General features: G+C 41.8%; 2 protein-coding genes across 3 annotated transcripts; one reads left to right on the plus strand and one right to left on the minus strand.

The window, feature by feature from the left end:
- Nucleotides 1–1,439: 1,439 nt before the first annotated feature.
- Nucleotides 1,440–10,611, minus strand: KEG (protein kinase KEG). Of its 2 annotated transcripts, none has more exons than XM_089602332.1 (16): nucleotides 9,624–10,611; nucleotides 8,104–8,472; nucleotides 7,789–8,019; nucleotides 7,439–7,564; nucleotides 7,007–7,343; nucleotides 6,759–6,916; nucleotides 6,316–6,473; nucleotides 5,697–5,818; nucleotides 5,439–5,573; nucleotides 5,082–5,206; nucleotides 4,803–4,907; nucleotides 4,450–4,704; nucleotides 3,824–4,157; nucleotides 3,544–3,732; nucleotides 3,152–3,457; nucleotides 1,440–3,030 (listed from the first exon to the last, which is right to left on the minus strand). In XM_089602332.1, exons 1-16 carry the CDS (start codon nucleotides 10,298–10,300, stop codon nucleotides 1,795–1,797), a joined length of 4,863 nt encoding a protein of 1,620 aa, XP_089458458.1. In that variant the 5' UTR covers nucleotides 10,301–10,611; the 3' UTR covers nucleotides 1,440–1,794. The 2 variants fall into 2 exon arrangements, with proteins under 2 accessions (XP_089458458.1, XP_089458457.1); XM_089602331.1 differs by having other exon boundaries at nucleotides 4,803–4,913.
- A 4,212-nt stretch (nucleotides 10,612–14,823) lies between these two features.
- On the plus strand, nucleotides 14,824–19,674 carry LOC149379586 (ATP-dependent RNA helicase). Its single transcript, XM_089602490.1, has 3 exons — nucleotides 14,824–15,252; nucleotides 15,358–18,593; nucleotides 19,005–19,674. The coding sequence occupies exons 2-3, from the start codon at nucleotides 15,406–15,408 to the stop codon at nucleotides 19,396–19,398; spliced, it is 3,582 nt and encodes a 1,193-aa protein (XP_089458616.1). The 5' UTR covers nucleotides 14,824–15,252; nucleotides 15,358–15,405; the 3' UTR covers nucleotides 19,399–19,674.
- Nucleotides 19,675–19,882: the final 208 nt, after the last annotated feature.

Consider the following 19,882-nt stretch of genomic DNA (forward strand, 5'->3'; position numbering starts at 1 on the left):
TAGAGTTAGAATTGCCAGCGAGTCTCTCGTCGCCGAGTTTAGTATATAGTGACATTCTGTTATATTTTCGGTTACAATATTTGTTACTTTCAAAACTTTAATAACTTTATTTTCGGTTACAATCTTTGTTACGTTCAAAACTTCAGTAACTTTGACTGATACCTATAGTTACAAGGTTTGGTACTGTTAAAACTTATATTTTTTCGTTCAGCAAGCTTGATACCTCGTTACTTATGAATTTATATATAGTTACATTTGTTTGATACATTTGGTTACTAATTTCACTCAATACCTTTAGTTACGATATATGCTACTATTAAAACAATATTTCTTTCAATAATAATTTAGAATTTTAAATGTGTTTGATAAATTTTAGATTTTAATATATGCGCAAGTGTTTAAAACATTAAATATCTAACACAAGAATTAATTGACAGTTTCTCGTTCAAGTTGGTAACTATTAATGTTACTGTGTAAGATATAATTGGAAAGAAAATCAAAAGGGACATAAAAGCCTATAATCCATAGTTAATAAGAGGCACTCCCTCTTTAACTTCAATCCTGGTGCCGCCACGTGACGGGAGGCGTCACGTGGCAGCCAGTTTTTTTTTTCTTTTGCTTTTGCTTCCGATTTTTTTTCCTTTTTTTTTTGCTTCCGATTTTGGTTTTTTTTTTCTTTTTTTTTGCTTCCGATTTTGGTTTTTTTTTTTTTTTTTTTTTACCTTCCAATTTTGATTTTGGTTTTGAATTTTTCTTTTTTTCCTTCAAATTTTGAATTTTTTTTCCTTCCAAACATTTTTTTTATGTATGTTATAATCATAATTACTAATAGTATATTATACTATATCAATAACATACATTATCCTTTATTCTTTTTCCCGACCTTTAATTTTTTTTCCCTCTCTCATCAATATATTTTGTATATCTTTTTATTTATATTATTTCCTTTTTTCTCCCTCTTTCATCAATATATTTTGTATAATTTTTTTATGTATATTATAATCATGATTATTAATACTATATTATATTATACCAATAACATACATTATTATGAGTATATGTTATTTTTTTTATATATATAGTTGGAAAAAATTTGATTTCTTTTATCAGAATTTAACTTCGATTTTTACTTACCTAAAATTTCTTTTTCCCATAATACTTCTAAGAAATCTGACAGATCGGAAAACATTCAGTATTTTGAAAACCTTTGAATCATAAAAGAATTTTTTTTTCTACCTTTTGTTATTTTTTAAATATCCTTGACAATGATTTTGCTAGATTTAATTTAATACAATTAAAAATCTTCAACTTACTCTATTTTACTTATTTTTCGTTTTTACTTGAAAAAAATAAAAAAATTACTAACTCGAGCATCGGGTGTTTATAAAACTAGTTCTAAAATAAGGTAATCCAATCCATTTCCCATACGAGTAATAGGATAATGAGATCTCTGAGTGTACAACTATCAAGACAACAAGTGTTTGAATTTATACAAATGACATGAATAAACCATGTGCTTACATATAAAATTAAACAAATAGATTTGTTTAAGCTACAAAAACGTTTGATATATTTATGATATAAGATGGGAAATTGGCCTAGTCACATAATCTCTCTTTACTGTCTATCTCCCAATAAATAATAAACAGATAATAATAATAGTAATAATATTAGCAACGACAAAACCATATATATTCTTCCCCTTACCCTATCTACCCATCTATTGTACTCGACTCTGATGTTTATTTAACAACAAATAAATCATGTAATTCCCCAATCAAGGATTTTTTCGGGTCACAAAGCACCGGTCCTATTAGGGCTTTCGTCGATTGCCACGTCAGCAGGGTCTCCGATCCAAGGCCGACCCTCTCTCCACCGGAACCTGATCCTCAACTTCCCGTTGGCGTCCACTCCGACCACCTCTCCTTTGCTGGCGTGGGTCTCCATTCCCCAGCCCCACCGCGGGGCCACGAGCCCTTCTCGGATCCTCACCGAGTCCCCGACCCGGAACGGCCTGACTCGCTCGACCTCCCAAGCCTTGCAGAGCCAAAGCCTCTCAGTGAAGCAGAACGAGAGCCATAGATCCCCGCCTTCCATCCGGTGGACCACACCGACGCTCGAGTGGCTCACCTCTCCCCAGTGGTGCGTCGGGGTCGAAACGGAAGCCTTGACTCTGACCCAGTCGCCGATCCGCAACTCTTGCTCTTCCACGACTTCGACCTCCGACGGATCGAGCATCCACGATTTCGAGCCCGCTGGGGTGTAGATTCTCAGCTTTCCGTCGGCGTCGATCGCGGAGATGGTTCCCACGCTCGAGTGGTTGTAGCCCGACCAGCCGAACCGGGGTTGCTTCACCGCGAGTTTGACCCTCACTTTCTGGCTGATCGCGAGCCTCGAGACCCTCTCGAGATGGGAAGTGGGTCCGACCCATCTCTCTTGCTCGCCGCAGAACCTGACGAAAGTCGTCCCGTCCCATACGTCGCCGTCGTAGCCTAACCCGTGCACTACGCCGACGCTACCCGGGGCGATAGACTTCCAATTGGCGGCGTCGTTTTTTAGTCTCACCCACTCTCCGACCCCGAACATGTCCTCCATTGCAAAGTCCGCCGGATCGCCTTTCCACAGACCGGGCAAGCCGTAGAAAGCCACTCTCAGCTCCCCGTCGGCGTGAACGCTTGTAACGACGCCTCTTGATTCGGGACTAGCGCCTCTCCAGCCCCATCTCGGCTCGGAAATTCCAGCACGAAACCGAACATGTTGACCAACTTTGAGGGATGGAATCTTTTCGACGTCGGTGTAATGGGTGTTCTTGCTGCCTTTGAGAAAACAGCAAGCTAACTCTAGGTAACCGGTGTCTTGAACGCTGAACACAACAGCTAAACCGTCTTTTCCGATGCTGTTCCAATCGTAACTGGGTCTAGTCCCTAGGCTTGGTTTTGAACGCACCCAGTCACCGACTTCGAAACCCGGAAGTCGTTCTGCATCTCCTGGGGAAACTTTCCACAGGCCTTGACGACCAGTGACTTTCACCTGCATAAGAGAGGGAAAAAATAATTAGGGCTTCTACTTTGGAGCAGATCGAATTTGAAAACACTAAACACTGCCATTTACGTTGGAATACTACAGATAATATAAAAGAATAACCACTTACACTCAAAGCTCCGTCCATGTCAATTTTATCGATTCTTCCCACAGTTGCCGGAGATTCATTTGACCACCCGAGTCGTGGCTGAGTGACTGACGGCATTATGTGAATCTCTTGACCAACTTCAAAAGCAGGCACATTTTCCACATCTGTAACGGAGCAACGAAACGGTTTGTTTCTGAAACAGAAAGCCAGACCAATGTCACCATCCTCCTCCAAACTATGAATTATCCCAACACTGGCCCTTGTTATGTCTTCCCATCCATATTTTGGGGAGGGGACCGAAGCTTTCACCCTAACCCAATCGCCAACCTAGTCAAACGAAGATTAAGAATTCATCACGACCGGAGCATTTGAAAAGTACAATTCATAAGAGTTATTAATAGAAAGATATTAACCTTAAAGTCTTCAACTTTTTCCATGTCAGATGGGTCAGCTTGCCATGGTATCGGTCTATTTGGTATTTCGATAATCAGGAGACCATCACTCTCTATCTCACTTATACGACCAACACTATGGTGAGTCTCGCCACCCCAGGCATACCTGGGCTCTGCAACAGTTCTCTTCACGCAGACACGGTTGCCGATCTACAAGAACACCATCTCAACATCATAAAGAGGGATAAAAAATGTGGAAGCAATTCAAAAACCGAAAACGAACAAACAAAACGCATCATACCCTGAAAGGAGTTACAAGCTCAACTTCCTCGGGTTCACAGTGCCATGGATTTGGAAGATAGCTCAATTCCAACAGGAGGCTGCTGTCGGGTCTGACACAGTAAACAATGCCGATGCTGCCAGGTGTCACTGATCCCAATCCGTGCTTCGCTGTTGTGAGAGTAGGCCTTATACGAACCCAGTCGCCTACTTTGTATTCTTCGACTCTCTCCATCTCCGCGGGATCGGCTTGCCATCCTCTCGATGCCCCGGGAAACCCAACTCGTAATATACCATCATCATCAACACAGAGAACGGTTCCAATGCTGTCACGTGATTGACCTCGCCAACCAAACCTAAAAATAGGCTGAGGTCAGTCGATAGTCGACTCATATTTTAAGTACTAATTTTATTATGTATAAAAAAACTATGAATATTATATTAAATATACGGTAAAATCCGTTTATACAACATAGAGCAGATTACAGTATTTAAAGTAGTGATGCTTTTTAGTTTAGGAATCAGAAAATCTTGGTGCAGCTCTCAAGAACAAAACAACAAAAACAAAAGGCGAGAGTTAATAAAAGTTGGTCTTGTATTTGATATTTATTCAAAACCATGAACAAGAAGTAGTAGAAAGAGCGAAACCTTGGCTCTTTTACTTCAGGCTTAAGTTGGACATGCTGTCCTCTGTCTAGTGGTATGAGCTTTACAACTTCATTCGCCAAAACACGTGCCTCTCCAGACTGAAATCTTTTCTCTCCAGAACAAAATGACACTATAAGGTTGTCCTTGTCTGGAACGCTTTGTACAAAGCCCACACTTTTTTGGTTAGCTCCTTGCCAACCATATGTAGGAGATTTGATGCTTCTTTTATACTTAACCCAGTCTCCCATTTGATATCTAGAACCCCACACATAACACGAAAAATTAAGGTTAGAAGTTCATGAATCCTTTGTAAAGGCTCTGTATTTGGAACATGCCTAGCAACGTCTTCTTACATTGTTGGAGACAGATGAACTCCTCTATTCACTAGCACCTCCATCAAATCTTCTGAAATCCATTCACGGGGAAGAGCCTCCAAGAAATCACGTAATGTCTTGCCACTGTAACTAAGCATATAAACACATTAACAGCAATGCCCGTACAAATTGCCAATTGCAGCTTTTTTGGTTGAAAAAAATCAGTGCAGAAGTTAGAGAATGTTGAATGACTGGAATTCGAATCCCCTGAAACAAGCACAATATAAATCAATAAATAAATAAAAATCCTGTGCTTGCCTGTTATTTCTGACTTCTGCAGCGGCATCTGGATTCCGAAGCATAATAATAAGCCATTCAAGGTTTTCGCGAATCATTTTAGCCGTCTCAGCTGCTATATGGAAAGCATTATCACCTTCATCATCCTGGAAAAAAAAAACGAGCAGAAGCGTTACAAACATACGAGTGAAAATCATATTAATCAAGTGAGCGAAACAAATAGCCGATTGTCCTAGCATACATTGGAAGACTGCCTAAAAATTCCATGTTTGTCTCATGACAAAGAAACTCTGAAATTCGCCCATTTCAAGAAATCAATAAAAGGAATAGTCCGATTCAAACTACACAGGATGCAGAAAGGTTATTAAAGATTTGGACCTGCAAATTATAATCTGCCCCGGCTGCCAGAAGCAACCCGACACATGACTTGGCTCCTCTAGCCAATGCTACATGAAGAGGAATTGTATTGTGTTCATTCCGAATGTTCACATTAACCCCGGCATCAAGAATAATCTGCTCAACAATAACAACCTCAGTAATGATACATCTTGAAATCGAGGAGAAAGAATCTCGCATTCAAAAGTTACAATAAGAAATACTGATAGCATTCTTCTGAAATAGATATGTCGTGTATACCTTGACCAACTCGACATCATTAGCCATTGCAGCTGTATGTAGAGCAGTTCGACCATGCTGGGCGTCTTGAGCCGTTGGATCTGCCCCAGCATTAAGCAGTATCCGCACCATTTCTCTCCCCTCTGAAAACAAAACCAATGCATCAAATTAAGCCATCAAAAGATAAGGTAACAAGATGAAGTTGGTAAGTCGACAATAGAATACAATGAATAATGATGAAAATGAGGATTCGAACAACATACAAAGCAAGGAATCAGTCTGAGACAGGACAAACTCGAGAATAGCTCAATGGCTACACTCTAGAGTCTAGATAAAAGGAATTTAAATCTTTTTTGTTTTATGTTTTGGTCCAAGGCTGGACTCTTGTATTGTAATCTGTGCGATGCATAACTTTACTCGTTAACAAAAAGTCTGGTCTCTTTAATGAAATATAGCCCAAAAAACGCATTAGCCTGCGTACAATATTCTATACAAGACATAACAGGGCGAATCACCTTAGTCATCTTCTATTGTGATTAAACAGAGAGCTGCTTAAATTAGGGAATACCACTAAAATACAGAAAATAAATATATAATAAAATAAATTAAAACACCCATCGGTTTACAGATTTCAACTTACCGATTTCATGATCTTTCTTTACTGCAGCTGCCATACACAGCGCTGTGCCAAGTGGGCTGGGAATATCAATTGTATCAGTGATTTCTTCTGGAGTTGCAACTTCCACCCACTTCCTTAGAACAGTTACGTTCCATGTTGCTACGCACAAGTGCAGTGGTCTGTGACATCACGGTATTTAAATAACACATTACCGATTCCTAATTTAAGAGCTTCAACTTTTACGCATTTGATAGTCGGTTTCTTAAATTACTTCACGGATTCATCTCAGAGAAACACGGCCCATTTTTTTACAATGAAACATTTTTTTACAATGAAAAAAAAAACAAAGTTGCTTTCTAATCTCCTCCACCCCATATAGGAAAACAATAGAAGCATATTTTAAAACTTAGGAAATACGTTTTCAGATTTCGAAAATCAGTAACATCGTTGAGTTTAGTACTTACGTTAGATTCTTTGAATTAGCAACCCCCATCGATGCACAGCCGCCATTTTCCAAGAGGACAATAGCACAATCTGTATATTTCTTGGAAATAGCCCTATGCAGCACCGTTTCACCTTCATCGTCCACCGCATTAGGATCAGCTCCAGCCAATAGCAACTCCTGTGATTTACGTGAGGAAACACTTATAACTAAGAGCAAGAAAAAAAGAAAAAGACCACAAGTCACGAGATGCCAAGCTTGAAGACCTACGCGCATACAATCAGGTTGGCCATGGTATGCACAAACATGAGCAACCGAGGGACCAAAGCCCTCCCTCAAGCTAGACCTCACATTAGCGCCTCTTTTAAGAAGGACGCGAATGCATTCGGGGGAACCGGCAGCCAATGCAAAAATTAGAGGAGGGTCGTCGTCCTTGTCCGCCACGTCAACATCGGCTTCTCGGTATTCCAAAATCACTTCGACGAGCTCTGCACTACCACGCCGACAAGCCAAGTGGAGCGCGGTTTGGCCGTCTGAGTTCTGTGCCTCCAATAATGTCAATACTGCATCGCTACCACTTTCTGATGCAGCCCTTGCAAGCAGGTCTCTGGGAAAAGTAAACAGCATACATCGTAAGGGAAAAAGATACCCGACTGTTTAAACTAAGAAAACCTTAGCTCAAGAAACTATATCATGCACTACCTAACCCCACTCACATCCCCTTCAGACACGAGTCTGTGTAGAAGGTTTGTGTTATCCTGGAATATTTCTGTGTTAGAAACACGAGCTGGTTCCGCCACGTTTGATCCGGGGCCTTTCGTAGTATCACTGTATAAACGAAAAAGATGGTATAAGTTCTCTAAATTTATTAAAAATCACATGCTCACAAGAATAGGAAATATAAAACGCCGCTCTACTAAAGATAAAGTAGCCAGCCAAATGGCACAAGAACAGCTAATGATATATGAAGGATACTAACCGAAGGAATTGAAATTACCAACTGATAAAATTTTACAAAAAAAATAAATAAATAAATAAGAGAATAATCTTACTTATCAGGGGTTTCAGGAGGGCTACGGGGTATCTCTTGCAAATGGCGTAGGAAAATTGCTAACATTGCATTAAAAGTGGGTCTTCGTGCAGCCTTGAACTGCAAGCACTCGCCGACCATTTTCCACAGCTCTCTAGGAATCCCAACACCTACTACACTGGCATACTGTGGAGGCAATTTTCGAGCCTTGACAACAGCTCGATAAATTTCTTCTGCACTTAAACTAGCCCACCTACAAAGCAGAACGCGATGACAGGTCAGCGAGGAAATAAAACCTTATAGAAACTCGAAAAAGGAAATTCATCGATATACGTACGGGACTGAGCCAGTGCACATCTCGACCAATGTACATCCAAAACTCCAGGCATCTGACTCCGCAGATATCCCGATTGCGTCGTCCCAGAACGGATTTAACGACTTCCTAACTGGCTCCCACGCCTCCGGGGCTGCATAGTGTGGGCTGAGCATCGTACATTCCATACACGAGTGGTCCCGAGCGGGGTCTTTCTCAACCTCCGCTCGGGATTTGCGGCATAAAGTTTTCTTCAGGATTGAAGCAAGCCCGTAATCTGAAACAACTGCGTGGCCATTTGAGTCCAGAAGGAGATTCGATGGTTTCAAATTCATACAAACAACACCAGCTGCGTGAAGTTCAGCTACCCCGCGTGTTATATCAGCCCCGTATCTACACAATACAAGAAGAAGAAAAATATACTTAGGGTTCATAAGCTGGGCAAACATGGTGGATATAACATCCTCAATCCTTACTTAAAACTGGGTCAAAACTCCAATCACTAAAGTAGAGTTAAAAACAACGCTGTTCTTGAAGCCTCGCAACTAAAAATAAAATTACCGCAAGTCAAATGTCAACCTAAACCCCCTAGTTCACCAATTCCCCACCTTAGCTAGCGAACAATAACAAAAACAAAATGTCTAAACCAAGTCACAAACTTACAATTCCAAATCAAACCCAACATGACCCAAGATAATCACTTTTTTATTTTAAGTCCCCCAATGCCTCAATGCTTTTGAGTTCAAAGAGAAGAGCACACATGACATCTCTAACGGACTGATTCATCATTCTTCAAAACAATCACTTCATAACAGCCTTTTTTCCATTTTGATCACTCTCTCTTAGTATCAAAAAGCTATGGGCAAAAGCAAGAGAGATAGTAGACAAAATCAAACCCAGCATGACCTAAGATAATCACTTTTTTTATTCTCCAAACACCTCAATGCTTTTGATTCAAAAAGAACACACATGACATTTCTAACTGATTGATTCATCATTCTTCAAAACAATCACTTCATAACACCATGTACGATGGGCAAACATGGTGGACATATATTGATTTACACGCTAACTCTATAAGGTCAAGTAGTGACGAACTACAACGCCCTCAATCCTAACGTTTTCGCTTGAAAGGTCAAAACTCCAATCACTTTAGAGTTCAACAACAAATTTGTTCTTGAAGCCTCGCAACTTAAAATAAAATGCCCACGAGTCAAGCGTCAACCTAAACCCCTAATTCACCAATTCCCTACCTTTGCTAGCGAACAACAAAAACAAAATGTATCAAGTTCTCAACCAAGCCACAAATTTACAATTCAAACCCAACTTCCCCAATATTAATATCTGAATATCGAAAAGCTATGAGCAAAAGCAAGAGAGATAGTAGACCAAATCTAACCCAGTATGACCCAAGATAATCACTTTTTTTCTTTTAATTCTCTAAATGATTAATTCATCATTCTTCAAAACAATCACTCCATAACAGCCTTTTTCCATTCGATCACTCTCTCCGAACATAGAAAAGCTATGAAGAAAAAGCAAACCTCAGAATCTGCTCAAGAGTAAGCCTCCCTCGCTGCATCTCGGACTGCACGGAGCCATAACACCTGTCCATTACAAGCCCTAGCGCATCGTCCATCCTAACCACGCCATGGAAAGCACAGACGTTCCTACACCACACAGAGGCTCTCCGGAGCCCCTCCAGCCTGGCAACCACCCACTCGACCTCCACCTCCTCCTCCGGCGAGGCCGCTAGAGGCACTCTCTTCACCGCCACGCGCCGCCCTCCTCCGGCCACCGCCGACCACGTCTCGGCTCCGACCAGCGTCGACCCCTCCCCGATCCTCCTCACCAGCCTCACGTCCCGGTGCGGGCCCACCGCCATCTCCGCCGCGCCGGAGCTAGAAGCGCCTCGGCCGAATCTCCGGCGACGGCTCTCGTTGGCGTCGTCGTCGGAGTCGGTGCAATCGTCGGCGTCGTCGTCGTCGGCCGCGGAGCGGAGGAGAGCGAGGACGGCGAAGTTCTTGCGGAGAGCGAGGACGGAGTTTCCGACGGTGCTGACGTGGCGGCAGCGAGGGCAGGGGAGCGTGGTGTCCTGGCTGGCGGCGAACATCTTGGAGAGACATTCGCGGCAGAAGCCATGGCCGCACTGGAGAAGCAGTGGGACCCGCTCTTCCTCGTTGTACCGCGTTTCGCACACCGAACAGCACGGCACTTTCATCTCTCTCTCTCTCTCTCTCTGCTGGTTCGGATTGCTCTGAGAGAAGTGGAAGAGCAGAGCGAGCAGAGCTCAGGGGAGGAAGATCTCGGCGGTGGTGGCGCTGGGAATCGGCAGATCCATGGAAATGATGAGAGAGATTGAGAGAGGAAGAGGAGCTTGGTTGAGGAATTAATAATATTATTAATTATAAATTATCAGAGGAGGAAGAAGAAGAAAGAAAGAAAGAATAATATAATCAAATTCAGGCATTAGAGAGAGAGTGTGTGTGTGACTGTGTGTGTGTGAAAGGGTTTTAGAGAGAGAAGGGAAAAAAGAGGCTTTTGTGTAGCGGATTTTGGAAAATAAAATAAATAAATAAAATTGTTTAGGGAGGAGCGTTTGTTTGATGAGGGTAGAATTGGAAGTTTGTCATATGACTTTCGTATTGTACATTTTTGTTTTTGTTTTACTCTGATTGAACTTCTAGACTCTATCTTTGAATTCTCCATGGGTGAAAGAATCATCTTTTACGACTTTTATTAATATTTATTGCGAACTTCGTCGAGTCATCTCTTCTCGCACTTCAAAGTTCAAACACGGAAAAGTGAGTTCAAACTTCAAACACAGCACAATGAGATCAGTTGCAAGCAAAAAGCAATCAACCTCGTGTTTGATACTTCTAAATAACCTCAGTTTCAAATTCAATAGGCATAAAAAAATATATAAAAAATTGTGTTATTGCGTTTCCTCCTAATTATATTTTCATTTTATATATCAAATTCAATAGGCATAAAAAAAATATAAAAAAATTTAAAAAATTGTGTTATTGCGTTTCCTCCTAATTATATTTTCATTTTATATAGGAATCAAAAAGTAGTCTCTTTCTATTGTAGAGTTAGAGCATGTCTACCATCGTTGGATGTTTAATTTAGGCCCATTCCGAATTGACTTGATATCTCAGACCCACACCTAAAAACGTATTCGGTTAATGAGATTCAAATACTTGGAAATTGGGTACAAATACAATTACCAGAAAATGAATCTCCAATCATTCATAAATAAATGAAAATGAATTATGGGACCGTAAAATTTCCATTGTGTATTGTCTTTAGCATAAGTATTGGATACACATAAAATGGATCTAAGTGTGATTGTGTGTGAGAGGATGTGGCCTCTCGTCTCTCTTGATACTTATATAGAGAAACATATGGTCAGAGATCGAGATGAGACGAAACGGGGTTGAGTTATTTCTATTAACTATGGAAAGTATTTAATGCATATTGGCATCTACTCCAAAGGCAGCGAGAGAGACGAAACGGAAAAAGTTGCGCTACAACAAAACGTTGGGCGTGCTTGGACACGGTGTGCAAGTGCCCCTTAGGGAGTGTTGGAACAAAATTTCGCTAATGTATCTAGTTTACATTTTAGGCTTAGATAATAAAAAATTAAGTGGATAAGATGATGTATGTGAAACGTAAACAAAACATTTTACTTACATGTTGACGCGCATATCGAAGTGTGTGGCTAATCGTCGAGGTGGGGCTATGAGTAACACTAATCACGATTTTATCGACCATCTGTCATATCGATATTGTAGTATTTTGAGTTATGCCTTCGAATAAATAGATTTTTTGTTTTATGAACCGTTACGAAACACAACCATTTGTCATATCGATATAGTAGTATTTTGAGCTATGCATTTGAACAAAGAGATTTGTTGTTTAAGGAACTGTTACGACATGTAATTTATTGACTCGATCTCTGAACCGATGGTTTGTTTTGAGTTTGGTTGCGCGAATTAGGGCTTTGATACGATGGTCTGAATTTCAGCTCCGCCGAATCGAAGAGACCCATTCTAGATCTCATCGGCTTCGTGAGATTCCACCGACCAAAAAATCAAAACCACCGAATCAAAACTCACTTTTTTTTTTGGTTTCTTTGCTTAGAGCTAGTAGATTAGCTATACTGACTTCAGGTCCATACTCTCTGAGTTTCAAATCTAATAAAATATTTTGGGTTTTTCTTTTAACTTGATTTTAGGTTCGAATTGGTTCTTAGTTTGGGGGGATTTTCTTGATTTCATGTGTGTGTGGTTGAACTCTTCTCCATAAATTTGATTTCATACAGTATCGGGAACACTAATAAAATTTATGATAAATACATAAAGCATGACCAATTAAGCTGCCTGAATATTTGGATGTTTGGGGGTTTTTCTCAATTTTTATAAATGCAATTTTTTGTGTTACTAAGCGTGTTACTGAAACCTGGTCTCCAAGGTATGAACGGAACTCGAAGCCCACGTGGACGTTGGGGACAAAATCTTGACCGATTTCATAACCGAGATGGGCCAGGACCGCCATATTTCCATAATTTTATTTTATATTTTCGTTTGTTTTTTTGGTTTTCATTTTTTGAGGGTTTTTATATTGCAAATAGAATATTTATGTTTTAGCATATTGTTAAATTTATATATTATGTAACTTGAAGTTTATATTACTTAGTTTGTTACGTTAAGTTTTGACTAGACGTTAGCATATTATTTTCAAACGTTATTCACCTAATATACCATATGCATACATCATACTTCAAATGTATATCAGTTTTCTTAAAGCTTTTAATATTCACGTATTAATCAATAAATGCTTAACAAATGTAGTTTTTGAGTAATTTTGGAAACTATGTGTTGAAAGGAGTTAATTTGTTTCCTTCTAAAAGGTAAATAGTGTAGGTTTAGAAAATATGTGCGTTTTGATAAATATTCTCTTATATGCATTTTTTTATTTGATACTACTTGCACCGCAGTTTTGCAAATTATAACCATAACAACCCCTCTTTAATCTCGCGATTTATGACGGTGCATAGCGTGATGATGTTGTTGCAGTTCGATATTTGCTCAGTTTTTTATGATTGTTCAGCCCCTTAATCTTTGCTTGCAAGTCTATCGTATGTCCCAATTGAACCTTGAATATCTTATATAAAGATGTAGCAATATAAGCCGTCCATAAACATACGAGCGTTTTAGCCAACGTTTTGTAAATTTTTCATAAATAGTCAAAAACTTTTGTAAATATTTCGTAAATAGTCATATTTATTAGAAATTTACTCTGTGTTTTTTATTATTTTAGCGTAAATAGATTTACGTGACTATTTACAAAAAAAAATTAACGAAACGTCGGCTATTTCAAAATTTATAACATTTCATATGGTTAGATAGCTACTGAACCCTATTTTATAAGACGTCACATTCAGGCGATTGCACTACATTGCAATCAAAGACGGCTAAACGTCTTCGCATATGACTGCACATCGTCGCAGCCTCATGCGACTGCAAAGCACTACAAATGGTCGTACGACACCACACCATAGTCGCATATGACCGTAAAGTCCCGTAGTTGCAGACAATCTCATGGCGCCGCAGATGGCCGCAACTACACACGGGCTTCGATTCCGTCTCCAACTTTAAAGAAGGGATTTGATCGAACTATGCAAAGTGAAGCGACAAAGAGTCAATGAACCAAACACGAATTAGTGGAGTCAAAATTGATTTAATAAAATCGAACGGTATGCAGGCGGATGCATTAAAAAAAATTTACTTATGAAATTTATCAATTCAGTCTTATTATATCTCTTATACCTCTTGTTTTCCAATACAAGAAGGAGAAGATATCGTTCAAAACCAAATTTATGAATTTGATCCATGATTTATTTATGGAACTTGTACTTTGTTTTTTTGCTAGATTTGACAGATTTGCTGAGGAAAGTGGTCGTTTTTGTTCAGATTAACGCGAGAGAGAAGGGGAAGTAATGAGAGTGCGAGAAAATGAAAAGGAATGACAGTGGAAATAACACAAATTTGAAAATCGTGTGTTAAGGATATTTTTTTCCAAAATGCACATATTTTTTTAAATTTACACAATTTACATTTTATAAAATAATTCCCTTCCCTTTAACACATGGTTTGCCAAAATAATGAGTTATTATTTAAATCAATGATTAAAATATCCATACCGATACTAAGGTTATGATTTTACTTATATATCGACTACAGACGAATATATCGATTGATATCAAATAACAATTTAAATATCGACTACCGATTGTACCGACGGTAACAAATATACCGACTAATATCTTATAACAAAATATAATAAAAATCCAATATATATATACATATGTCATAAATTTAAAAGTAAACAGTTCTAATTCAGGATAACAAATAAACTCAAAAGTATATATTACAAATCATAAAATATTTATGATATGCTATAAATATAAATTCAAGACAACAAATATTCAAACCCAAAGTATCACAAACATAAAATAATTTTTGGATATTAGAATTTAGTACTCCTAATTATCATTTACGTTACACAATATTTTATTTTTATTTTTTGTGCTTAAGATTATATATATACTACATCACATTATTTATATAATTATATATAATATAATATTATATAGTATGGGTCGACAATGTTCAAGCCCAAATAGTTAAAACTAAAGCCCAATATTTGTTTCCTTTTTCAACATATATCAAAAACCTTAGGCTTACCGACGGGGAAGAGGAAAAATCAACGGTGTTTATTGACGGCGAAAAAAACCCAGTACTCCTCTACTCTGCGACGGACGGTGTTGAATATAGATACACAACCGACCTTGAAATCGCCGATTCCGCGGAAGATTTTCACAGGGCTTCGCGGTGTAAGACGAAGAGGGAACGGGCGGGAAAAAAACGCGAGCTGTTTCACGGCGAGAAGAACGTGGGCGGACCTTAGATGTCCTGAAGCTAGGGTTTCGATTCAAGCAAGACTTGGTTTACCTGTCTCTCCCGATGTCCTAACTCGCTCCTCAATCGGCTCTCTCTTCCATGGTTTTTTCTGAGTTTGGCTTGCCCTAATTAGGGCTTCGATACGCTTTCATCGACAACAACGAGTTAGGGTTTCAATCGCTCGTTTCTTCGATTGATTAGTACTGTAAGCTCTCTATCTCCCTCTCTCTCTCTTGAATTTGTTTTGAACGCCATTTTTGTGTTGCTGAGTGTGATACTGAAACCAGCCAAAACCCTGAATTTGTTGCAGAGTTTCGTTGAGACCGTGTTGTTCTGTTTCTCTTTGTCATCTTCGGGTATGTCTAACATGGACGAGGGTTTGAAGAAGCTCGAGTATCTCTCCCTGGTCTCCAAGGTATGCACGGAGCTCGAAGCCCACGTGGGCGTCGGGGACAAAGTCTTGGCCGAGTTCATAACTGAGATGGGTCGGGACTGCGAGACCGTGGAGGAGTTCGATGCCAAGCTGAAGGAAAGCGGTGCCGAAATGCCCGATTACTTTGTCCAAACCCTGTTGAGGATCATCCACGCGATCCTTCCTCCGACGGCAAAGGCCGACAAGGGCTCAGAGAGAGGCGCGGGCTCCGATGGCAAGAAGAGTAAATACCAGGCGCTGGCGATATCGGACGACAAGGACAGAGTGAAGGAGCTCGAGAAGGAGATCGAGATAGAATTGGGAGGGAGGAATGTGGAAGATCGGGACAAAGATCGAGGGGATGAGAGGCGTCGTAGAGGCAGCGATAGGGACCGAGGCAGGGATAGGGACACGGATCGAGGGAGAGATAGAGATCGTGATAGAGGCAGGGATAGAGATAGGGATAGGGATAGGGATAGGGACAGAGATAGCCGAAGGGACAGACATCACGGCGATGGTGATAGAGGGAAGCCGAGAGATCGACACGAGAAACACAGGAGAGGAGACGAGTACGAGGAGGATGTGGATTTCGGGGGACAAGACGACAATCAGAGAGGCGATTCGAGGAACGGGCGGTTCAACTCGGGCGAGCCCGAGCTGTATCAGGTTTACAAAGGCCGGGTGTCGAGAGTGATGGACTCCGGGTTCTTCGTTCAACTGACCGACTGCAAGGGAAAGGAAGGTCTGGTCCACGTCTCGCAGATCGCGACTCGGCGAATCGCTAACGCCAAGGAGGTCGTGAAGAGGGACCAGGAGGTTTTCGTCAAGGTGATCTCGGTTTCGGGTCAGAAGTTGAGTCTCTCGATGAGGGACGTTGATCAGAACACGGGAAGGGATTTGTTGCCGCTGAAAAAGAACCCGAACGACGACGATTCTTCGAGGATCAACCCTTTAGGGGGGTCGAGAGACGGGCCCGCGTCGAGGACCGGCCTCTCGGGAATCAGGATCGTGGAAGAGGACGAAGTTGCGCCGCTTCGCCGGCCATTGAAGAGAATGAGCTCTCCCGAGAAGTGGGAGGCCAAGCAGTTGATGGCCTCTGGTATTCTCTCCGTCAGCGAGCATCCAATGTACGACGACGACGGTGACGGGGCATTATATCAGGAAGAGGGCGCCGAAGAGGAGCTCGAAGTCGAGCTGAACGAGGACGAGCCCGCGTTCTTGAACGGCCAGAGCCGCTACTCCGTTGACATGTCGCCCGTGAAGATATTCAAGAACCCGGAAGGGTCGCTGAGTCGCGCTGCCGCGCTTCAGTCCGCGCTCATCAAGGAGCGGAGAGAAGTCAGAGAACAGCAACAGAGGACTATGCTCGATTCCATTCCCAAGGATCTCAATCGTCCTTGGGAAGACCCGATGCCAGAGACGGGCGAGAGGCATCTCGCACAGGAGCTTAGGGGTGTCGGATTGTCAGCCTATGACATGCCCGAGTGGAAAAAGGACGCTTTTGGGAAAACAATAAGCTTCGGGCAGAGGTCCAAGCTTTCGATTCAGGAGCAAAGACAGAGCTTGCCCATCTACAAGCTCAAGAAGGAGCTGATTCAGGCAGTGCACGACAATCAGGTTCTGGTTGTCATCGGCGAGACCGGGTCGGGCAAAACAACTCAGGTCACTCAATATCTTGCCGAGTCCGGTTACACGACTAGGGGTAAAATCGGGTGTACGCAGCCCCGTAGAGTCGCTGCAATGTCCGTGGCGAAGAGGGTTGCAGAGGAATTTGGTTGTCGGTTGGGCGAGGAAGTCGGGTATGCGATTCGTTTCGAGGATTGTACCGGACCGGAAACGGTCATCAAGTACATGACCGACGGTATGCTTCTGAGGGAGATTCTGATCGACGAGAATCTATCCCAGTATTCCGTTATCATGCTCGACGAAGCCCACGAGAGGACAATCCACACGGACGTTCTGTTTGGATTGTTGAAGAAACTCGTGAAGCGGAGGCCGGACCTTCGTCTGATTGTGACCTCTGCAACGCTCGACGCCGAGAAGTTCTCGGGTTATTTTTTCAACTGCAACATCTTCACGATCCCGGGCAGAACTTTTCCCGTGGAGGTACTCTACACGAAGCAGCCAGAGAGCGATTACCTCGACGCTTCTCTGATCACTGTCTTACAGATCCACTTGACCGAGCCCGAAGGCGACATCCTTCTGTTTTTGACCGGGCAAGAGGAGATCGACTACGCGTGCCAATCTCTCTACGAGAGGATGAAAGGGTTGGGTAAAAATGTCCCGGAGCTGATTATCCTTCCTGTTTATAGTGCTCTGCCGAGTGAAATGCAGTCGAGGATATTCGACCCTGCTCCTCCGGGCAAGAGGAAAGTGGTCGTCGCGACCAACATCGCCGAGGCCTCTCTGACGATCGACGGGATATTCTACGTCATCGACCCCGGATTCGCGAAGCAAAACGTGTACAATCCGAAGCAAGGCTTGGACTCGCTGGTCATAACTCCGATCTCGCAAGCTTCGGCGAAGCAACGAGCCGGGCGAGCCGGCCGTACTGGCCCGGGAAAATGCTACCGTCTCTACACGGAGAGCGCGTACAGGAATGAGATGTCTCCCACGTCGATACCCGAAATCCAGAGGATAAATCTCGGGTTGACCACGCTTACCATGAAGGCAATGGGTATAAACGACCTTTTATCTTTCGATTTCATGGACCCACCGCCGCCGCAGGCTCTCATATCAGCCATGGAGCAGCTCTTCAGCTTAGGAGCGCTCGACGAAGAGGGACTTCTGACCAAGTTAGGTCGGAAAATGGCCGAGTTTCCTCTCGACCCGCCGTTGTCTAAGATGTTACTCGCCAGCGTCGACCTCGGATGCAGCGACGAGATCTTGACTATGATTGCCATGATTCAGACGGGGAATATATTTTACAGGCCTCGTGAGAAACAAGCCCAAGCGGACCAGAAGAGAGCCAAGTTCTTCCAGCCCGAAGGAGACCACCTAACTCTACTAGCAGTCTACGAGGCTTGGAAGGCCAAGAATTTTTCCGGGCCGTGGTGCTTCGAAAACTTTGTGCAGTCTCGGTCGTTGAGAAGAGCGCAGGACGTCAGAAAACAGCTTCTCTCTATCATGGACAAGTATGTTCTCTTTCCCTATATGGTTAGAGACACTGATTAAAAACTGTTAGCAGTCTTTAGTGTGGTTTTTATTTATTCATTTAACTCGTTGCTCTTCTAAAACCTAGTTGCTCCTTTAGCCTTGTTTTGTGGAACCCCTGAAATCCGCAGTGCTCGATATTTTGTGCACCTTTTTTTCTTCTTAATGTTTTCTTTGTTGGAACCAGTTACACGCATGATGAGCTAGTTTTCTGTAAACGCCGTTTTTATTCGATATTAACAATGAGCAGTTTCATCGAACTCTAAATTAGTAGAAAAATTAGTTCTTTTAAAAAAAAAAAAAAATTTGTATAGAAGAACAGACATGATTAGAAGAGCATTCATAGTTAGTCCCGTGGACAAGAAACTGACAAACTCGGATGGTGAAAACAGGTACAAATTGGACGTAGTGAGCGCGGGAAAGAACTTCACGAAGATCAGGAAGGCAATCACGGCGGGTTTCTTCTTCCACGCGGCGAGGAAGGACCCACAAGAGGGTTACAGGACGTTGGTGGAGAATCAGCCGGTTTACATCCACCCGAGCAGCGCTCTCTTCCAGAGGCAGCCCGATTGGGTCATCTACCACGAGCTCGTCATGACCACAAAGGAGTACATGAGAGAGGTCACCGTCATCGACCCCAAGTGGCTCGTCGAGCTCGCTCCGAGGTTCTTCAAAGTCTCCGACCCCACCAAGATGAGCAAGCGCAAACGCCAGGAACGCATCGAGCCACTCTACGACAGGTACCACGAGCCCAACTCTTGGCGTCTCAGCAAAAGGCGTGCTTGAGTTTTGACGCTCTGTGTTTAGGTAATTTTTTTTAAAACTTCTTGTAGTATTTTGTAACGCAATGCCAAGTGAAAGATCAACAAAATAGCTATAGATGGGAGATTTTTTGTTCAGTATTGCTTTTGCTGTAGATTATACCGACTTTTGCTTAGCCAAGAGATTGGAGTTTATGTATGTTTTTTTCTGGTCTCTCAAAAGATATTTGGCATCCACAACAAATAGTTTATCAAAAGCATTACTATGGGCTCAATGCATGGACATGATTTTTACTTTTTACTTTTTTTCTTTTTCTTTTTTAACATGTGCCCAAGTTTCTAATGAATTTAAGAAAGTGAAATTTCAGTTTAATAATGTATCAAATTATGTCAACAATGCAAAATTGTCACATCCTGTTCTTTAAAAGAAATGTCAAAACTATGTACATTTTAATTATGTACGTTTCTTCAAAGTTTGTAACCTATTTGTGTTGTCAAATATAGTGTGC

This window comes from Urtica dioica, chromosome 12 (genome assembly GCF_054948205.1).
Source record: "Urtica dioica subsp. dioica isolate 48M chromosome 12, U.dioica_male_clone48M_v1_H2, whole genome shotgun sequence".
NCBI classification, from domain to species: domain Eukaryota; kingdom Viridiplantae; phylum Streptophyta; class Magnoliopsida; order Rosales; family Urticaceae; genus Urtica; species Urtica dioica.